We start from the raw sequence: 8,385 nt of genomic DNA on the forward strand, positions 1-8,385 counted from the left end.
GTAAGGGCACAACGGCGAGGTGCGGCGCAAAGATCCAGCCATCGGTGTAATTGACTCCTCTCTTTTATCCCCCTCTTGCTCTGCCTCATCTGCGCCACAAGATCCGTCTCCGTTCCTAGCTCCAGCCATCGACAACGTCATTTTTTGTCCTCATTACACAATTCATTCCCAAGCGCCGAGGGCTATGCACGCACCTCCATGGCCGTGTCATGACATAGCTCAGATTTGACTATGTCAATGGGCTGGACCACATGGTGCTCAACTCCGTGGAGGAGGCCACCACCATCGTTCGCAGGCTCATCCTCGAGCTTCTTAGAGGCCATGACTGAGGCCCAATGGATTCGTCGCAGGCATGGGCACAGGCGCGGCCTCGTGGGCTATATCACCGGTGCACCGCCTCCCAATCCTCAGCCGCTGAAGCGTTCGCCATCAGCCGTTTCTGCTCCCAGAAATTAGAGAATCAGGTCGTGGTGGTGGAGTGTTGTGCGGACGGCACATATATATTTGCTGGTTAGTAAGTGGGGTGGTGGCACAAAGGGAATTTGGTTTGGTGGGCTCAAGGACAGAGCCAGGCGCGGCCTCGTATTGAAAACACCACAGTGTAGTTTTTTTTTGAACACCCCTGTGTTGTTAGCCGAAGATGCTCAAGAGTTATATATTTGGGCCCCTCCAACATTTTACCTCTTATATTGGCCCCTCTCTACCAAGATTCCTGGTTCGTCCGTAGTGGTGCTCACCGAGTGATTGCTTGAGCTCGTCTTCACTGGTTGTGCTTGCATTGTTGGCATCCAGATATTTGTTTCCTTTGTCAAAATTCAGAAGCCGCACAAAATTGCTTACAGAATACACCTGAGGCGACGATGCCATGCCAATTTGGAACTCGATGCACACCTCTCAAAACGTATGTAGTCTCGACAACGCAGCGCACGGCGCATCGTGTTGCAGATCAGGCGATCAGAACAATCGTCAATCAGGCTGCACGTCGGCCGTGAAAAGGCAGAGCATGAAGAGAAACATACATACACTGATACAAAGGCTGGTACTGTACTTTGTTAGGAACACGGTGACACATTTGATAATCAAATTCGTTCTTGTAACTGAAGCTAGATCTTTCACTTGTCGTAGAATGAATAAAACAAGTCTGACAAAGTAGCGCAAGTTAAAACTAGAATAGTACACGAACTGGCAGCTCTGCTTATTACTGCAACCAACCTCAATGCGATCAACTCGCACACGTAGTTTTTTTCGTTTGGAGGAGGAAGATCAATGCAGATTTGGCATCGACCAGGAAGGGCGCTGCCTACCGTGCAGGCATTTCAAGAGGTTGCCGTGGGAGAGATTCTGGGTGGTGAGGTCGTCGAGGTCGAGCATGGAGACGGTGTACCTCCCCCAGTCGCCCCACCCGGAGTTGGCGTTGGCCTCCTCGTGCGCGCTGGCCACGTACACGCAGTTCCTCCGCACCCCGTTCACCCCGTTCGCCTCCACGCAGAAGCCGCGGGCGTGGTCCACGAACACGGCGCGGTCGCCGATGCCGCCGTCGGCGACCTCCGACCACCCGGCCGCCAGGCTCCCGCGGTCCGCGCGAAAGGCCTTGAAGAGGCCCTTCGAGCGGTGGCATCCTCCCTGCACGACGAGGAGGAGCTCGGAGGCGGACGACACGACGAGCGTGGACTCGCGTAACCACGAGCGGTCGGGCATCACCAGATCTGGCGGTTCGATCGCGGCGACCACGGCGAAGGTCGCGCCGTCCACGGCCGTCACCTTGTTGGCGCGCTTGTCAAGGAGGTAGAACGTGCCGTCGCAGTAGGTGATGCTGCCGACGCGAGCTGGCGGCGAGAGGTCGGCGGGGGTCCACGACCTGCCGTCGCCCTGCAGCCGGCAGAAGAACGCGCCCTTGCCCTGCGAGACCATGACGGCGTCAGGTGAGCGGTCCCAGACCATGTCACGGAGGATCATCTGATACCCGTCGTGGAAGGATGGCGGCAACGCGGGCAGGCTCTCGGACGCGCCCGTGAAGGGGTTCAGCAGCGTGGCCGTGAAGTCGTCGGCCACGGCGAGTGTCCAGCCGCGCGGCGAGGCGAAGAGGAAGGAGCGGCCGCACGCGGCGGGCATAGGGGTCTCCGTGATGCTGTCGTCGGCGAGGGACCAGAGACGGCGGTTGACGCGAGAGTTTTGCTGGGAGGGCAGGAGGAGCAGAGGGACGCGGCGGCGGGCGGCGTGCTCCGCCGAGGCCGAGCGCCAAGATGGGCACACCGAGCGGAAGCGCGCGAGGTCCGCATGCTCGGTGATCCTGTCGGCGATCCCGGCTACGAGCTCGGCTGGCAGGTCGGACCAGCTCATGCTGATGGCGTCTGCGTGTTCTTGGATTGATGGAGGGATGGAAGAAGAATGCGATGGAAACGGAGCTATGAGCTTTGGTTGACTCTTGCTCGTGTGGAGTAGAGACTGTGGAGTGCGGAGTGCTTCTAGATCGAGGTTGCGAGGAAGATTTGCTCCCTGGTCCTCTTTGGTTTGATTATTCTTAAGCTAAACCACCAGGCCCACGAGCTTTACTATATTGAGCGCTAATACAAATATCTACCGTGCATAATCCACCTTTTTTTTCAATCGTCGGAATTCGTGCCTAGAAAGACATGCAAATCATCGGGTGTGTCTTTTAAAGAAAATCGTTGTGTTTCTCTACCCTCCAATGGCGGAGAAAAATTTTAGTAGCATAATTATTTTAGAGAGAGAGCTTAGATGATCAAATTTTATGCCCCCCCCCCCCCCCCCCCCCGCGCAAGCTTATACTCCCCCAAAGAGTTTGGTCAAGCTCCGCCACTATTTTTGATTCATGTTATTTTTTTTTCTGAGCTGAAAATTTGCCACGAAGGGGATGTTGAATCCTTCTTTGGTAGCTTAGAAAGGTGTGCGCGTAGGGAAGGATAATTATAACGGAGATCTTGTAAAACATGGTGGACGCATTTGTCTTTCTTCTTTAATACTCCCTCCGTTCCTAAATATTTGTCTTTCTAGAGATTTCAAATGGTCATCACATACGGATGTATATAGACATATTTTGGAGTGTAGATTCACTCATTTTGTTCCGTATGTAGTCATCATTTGAAACCTCTAAAAAGACAAATATTTAAGAACGGAGGGAGTATATAATATGCACGCTCGTGCATATTCGAGAAAAAAAATTTGCCACGAACTGCTAGCAAAAAAAATATATCACGAACAGAGAGATTGTTGCTCCAAGATTCATGTTTTTTTCCTGTTGTGTACTGACTTGTTCTGGGCTGAAAATCTGTCACTAACCTCTGTGTTGGGTGACTCGGTATCTCAATGAGCTGAGGCCCGTTAACCGGACGACCAAGCTAGCTCTCTCTAGCCCATCTGACAACCCAGCCCTCCCCTCCCTCCCTATGCTTTTTCTGTTTTTTCTATTCTTATGCGTTTTTGCTTTTGTTTTTTGTAATCCAGTATTTTTTCCTACGGGTATTTTTGGGATGTTTCATGAGTGCAACTGTATTCATGCAAGTGCTATACAATAAGCGTATAACTACACAAGAGTGTGAAAGTTGTACTATTATATGTGTATTACTTGTATACAAAAGGTGCAATTTCAGTACAAGGTTGTGCAACTTTTATATTTATATTTATATTTTTATTTTTATTCTTCTTAAAGGGTAATACCACCGTCACTATTTCATTCTTGCTTAGAAAACATCATTATTTTGATTTTGATATAGTTTTTTTTTGTTCTTTAAGGGTAATACCAATTCCACCAATTCATTTTTTTGTAGGAAACTTCCTTTTCGCAAAAGATCCATTATTATATGCTTAGCATTGTATATTATATAAAAGCAGTAAATTGTGTGAAAAAAAATTCACCACGTTTCCTTTTCTTAAACGGTAATGCCAATGTGACTAATTTATTCTTTCTTAGAAAACTCCATTATTTTGATTTTTTGTTTTAGTTTTATTTTATTACTTCTTAAAGGGTAATACCATTGCCACTAATTCATTCTTACTTAGATAATTTATTATTTTAATTTAGTTTTAGTTTCTATTTCATTTTCTTCCTTCAAAAGGGTAATACCAATGCCACTAACCCATTCATTCTTTGGGCACTTATTTTGTGAAAATTTCACTATTATATGCTTATTCTTGCATATTAGAAAACAAGCACAATTTTTGTGTAAATTTTGTGCGAACTTTGTCGTTACGTTTTTCTCTTAAAGGTGATAACAATACCACTAATTCATTATTCCTTATACAACTTCATTATTTTTATTTAGTTTAGTTTTAGTTTTTATTTTATTTTGTTTCTTCTTAAAGGGTAATAACAGTGCCATTAATTCATTCCTCCCTAGAAACTTCATTATTTTGATTTGGTTTTAGGTTTTATTTCATTTTATTTCTTCTTAAAGGATAATGCAATTGCCACTAATTCATTCATCCCTAGAAAACTTTACTATTTTGATTTCTTTTTCTTTCTTATTTAAGGGTAACACCATTGCCACTGATTCGTTCCTTCTTAGGGAACTTTTTTGTGTGAAAATTACACTATTATATGCTTATTCTTGCATATGTTATAAAAAGTGCAGTTTTTGTGTAAAATATGTGGTGATTTTGTTACTATTTGTTTATTATTATTATCGTTATTTTCATTCTTCTTAAAGGATAATGCCAGTCTCACACAGACAAGAGTTTATTCATTTGTCAAATTTGAGGGAGGCTGGTAAAAGGGATGCCCAGTCCTACTTAACTTAATACAAAAAAAATCGCCTTGGAAAGTTGATTGATTGGAGGGCACATGTGGATTCGGCTAACCATGGCTTGTGTTTCTATGGTTGTGGGGGTCAAAATATTTTTCATTATGGGAACTTCCATTAATGTGTTTAGCATGGAAGATATTTAAAACTTTGTCGTTAAACCGTTGACAGAAAAAGTACACCTCTCAAATGAAATTATCTCTGTTTGAAGCAATGAGCTCTCACACATAAGCAAATCCCTGCTTCCCTCTGCGAAGGCCTATCTATTTAATTTTCATGTTGAGTCAACTTCTTATTCCAACGTCATTAATTCTCTACCTGGCAAGCATCATGTGGTGGGGAAAGAACCATGCACATGTATCCATTCAAATATATTTGACCATGAGTTATTATTGTTGACAATTATCTCTATGATATGTAAGTTGGGAGGCAAAACATTAAGCCCTTATCTTCCTATGTGTATTACCGGGCAATACCGGCTATTACCGATAAATAATATATAGGTAGAAAATGTTTTCGAAGATGTTAAATTAATAATAAAAGGCTCTAGTAATTTCTAGAAGGTTTTTATATTTAATTTAGTATCAACGTGCCTTAAAAGGCCAAGTAGTGGAAGGAGAATTGGGCCACCAAGGCCCATGTAGGGGAGGATCCCCCTTTCCCCCTTGTGGGAGGCCGAATTGAACTTGGGGGAGAAATCCTCCTCCCCCTAGGGCCGGCGCAAGGAGGGAGGATTCCTCCCCATTGTGTGGCGCCTCCTCCTCCCCTCCCAACCTATATATACTAGAGGTTTTGGTGCTATTTGGACAAACAACTTTTGGAGCTCCCTCTAGTCTTCTAGTTCTAGTGGATCCAAGTTGATTGATTAGAGCTTGACCTAGATCCTCTAATCCTCATAATTATAAGCCCTATATGGTTCTAATCTCCTCCCTCTAATTCTCCAACAGCGATTAGCTCTAGACGGCGAAGCGCTGCCGGATCATGAAGACTGTACACTTGCAACCAAGTAGAGAGGCCATGCTTTCGGTCTTTCGTTCAAGGGATCATTCGAGGGCGGTTCGCGGGATCGTGATCAACATTTCGAGGGACTCCAAGTACGATCTACACCAACTCGTCTACTTCTTCTGCACTCCGGAGTCAGTAACGATCGTGATCCAAACCGTTTATGCATCTTCATATTATTCCTGGGTGTTTGTAGGGCGTTTTTTTCTTTTCTACCATGTTTCCCAACAATATTGTCTACAAAGCTTATGACCTCCTCCATCTCTTGCAAACCAGTTGTGGTGCCTTTAGTAGCATACTATTCTACATGTTTCTTTTGACACAAAGAAATAAGACGTCCAATTATATATAGAACATTTTAGTTTACGAAGAATAATATAGAGGTTACACGAAATTACTACGTATGGTTAGGAAAACTTACACAGATGAACTCTTGGAAGTGTGGGCAAATGTACCATGATGTCAAGCTCAGCTGTTCTGGTAGTATCCAGGTAGAGATCCATCCCAACTTCAAACATGTACGCTTTGGCGAATCCTCTCCAACCAGGGCAACCAAAAAAGTTTGATTTCTTTGTGACAAAAACCCTGAAGTTAAAGCCCTCTGTTTTCTCGAGGTGAGTCTCAACTGTGGTTTCCTCATCCATGACAACATTTACCTTCTGCAAGAGTTCGGGCCTAGCAAAGAAGGGGATGTGCTGCCAAAATTAAAGGAAAGCAAAAAAGTTCCAAGGAGGACGCCAAAATTAAAAAAAACTAGAAATGAAAGAGAGGAGTGATCGAGAGGAGGGAGAAATAAGGGGGAGGGTGTAAGAAGGAGAGGAGGATGAAGTGAAAGAGGGGAGTAAAAAGTGAAAAGAGAGGAGGAAGAAGGGCGATAGGGGCATCAGATGTGAGAGCAGGTAAATTGTTGAGCGAAGCCCGTAGTGGTGTGCCCAGCGTGATGAACGCCACTAATAAGCCACTTACTTGTGGCGTGCCCGCGCGCAACTTGTAAGTGAGACTTGCATACGTTATTAGTGCGGGTGACATTCTGTATGCGCCACTAGTATCGAGCTTACTAGTGGCGTGTGGGCAACTGGTGCACACCACTAATAAGTGGGGGGGGTCCAAAAGTGGGTCTGCACCAATTACTACTAGTGTGCGCACCAGAGCCCAACATCCCTAGTAGTTGCGGTACAAGTTGTGTGCCCGCGACATCCACGCAAGTATTGGGTCCCACTTACTAGTGGTGTGCCTTCTGGCCAGCATGCCACTAGTAAAGAGTTATTAGTGTCATGCGCTTATTTGGGCACGCCACTAAGGTTTCTCTTTTGGGGGAGCCACTAGCAAGGGTTCTTGTATAAGGGCTTCTGCACTGTGTCTTGCTAGTGCCACTTTTCTTGGCCGGTTTGAGTTCTAAAGTGTCAAGCATATCAGTTGCGTGAAGTCAAACCATTGTTCTGTGACGACAAGTGCCTGACCATAGGCCACATGTTTGTTTTGATACGAGAATGCATGACAGTCTCATTTTTTCGAAAAGGGGGATCTCCCCGGCCTCTGCATCAAAGTAATGCATACAGCCATCTTATTAACGAAATAAAAGGTTCCAACAAGGTTCCAAAGTCTCCGACTGAAAAGTAATAAAAAGACAGCTCACACAGAGCTAAAGAGGCTGGACACACAGACTAGCCAAGATAAGACGCCACAACCGGCTGGCTAAAGATAGATAGGTAAACTAATTGCCTATCCTATTACATGACCGCCATTCAAACCGGTTGAAGATATCCCGAGCTACCATCTCCCAGCGGATAGATCCAGTAACCAAATGCTCCCTGGCCTCCATCGGAGTGAGTAGCGACCATGAACGGATCACGGCCGTGGCTCGGAAAATAACCTGCAAAAAGTGAATACGTGATGTTCTGTTAAAAACCAAATCATTTCTGCAAGTCCAGATAGTCCACAACAAAGCGCAAACTCCAACACGAATATGTCTCGCTAATTCAGGCTCAATCCCAGTGAGCCATGTCCCAAATAACATAGTGACAGAATTCGGTGGAGTAATATTAAAAGCAATGTGAACCGTCCGCCAAAGTACTCTGGCAAACGGGCAATCAAAAAAGAGATGTTTGATCGTCTCGTCCCGATCACAGAAGCTACACCTCGTAGGTCCTGTCCAATTACGCTTAATCAAGTTATCCTTGGTTAAAATAACCTGTTTATGGACAAACCACATAAACACTTTTATTTTCAAAGGAACTTTGACAGCCCAAACATGCTTGGAGGTAGGAATGGAGCTCGAATTAATTACATCAATATACATTGATTTAACCGTGAATACTCCAGACCTAGTCAGTTTCCAGCGTAATTCATCGAGTTGTTGAGAAAGATGGACATCCATTAGTCTCCGAACTAGACGGAGCCAATCTTCCCAACGATTGCCCACTAACGACCGTCTGAACTGAATATTAAGGGGGATGGATTGAAACACCATAGCAATGAACACCTCACGTCGTTGAACAATGCGATATAAAGACGGATATTGAATGGCCAAGGGTGTCTCGCCGAGCCAAGTATCCTCCCAGAAGCGTGTACTAGCGTCGTTGCCAATAACAACCTTTGTCCTATTAAACAGAGATTGTTTGAC

General features: G+C 45.3%; 1 protein-coding gene across 1 annotated transcript; it reads right to left on the reverse strand.

Moving 5' to 3' along the window:
* Nucleotides 1–1,092: 1,092 nt before the first annotated feature.
* Nucleotides 1,093–2,419, reverse strand: LOC123170526 (F-box protein At2g17036-like). Its single transcript, XM_044588384.1, has one exon. The coding sequence runs from the start codon at nucleotides 2,338–2,340 to the stop codon at nucleotides 1,264–1,266; it is 1,077 nt and encodes a 358-aa protein (XP_044444319.1). The 5' UTR covers nucleotides 2,341–2,419; the 3' UTR covers nucleotides 1,093–1,263.
* Between the last annotated feature and the right edge of the window lie 5,966 nt (nucleotides 2,420–8,385).

Source organism: Triticum aestivum, chromosome 1D, assembly GCF_018294505.1.
Source record: "Triticum aestivum cultivar Chinese Spring chromosome 1D, IWGSC CS RefSeq v2.1, whole genome shotgun sequence".
Taxonomy (NCBI): domain Eukaryota; kingdom Viridiplantae; phylum Streptophyta; class Magnoliopsida; order Poales; family Poaceae; genus Triticum; species Triticum aestivum.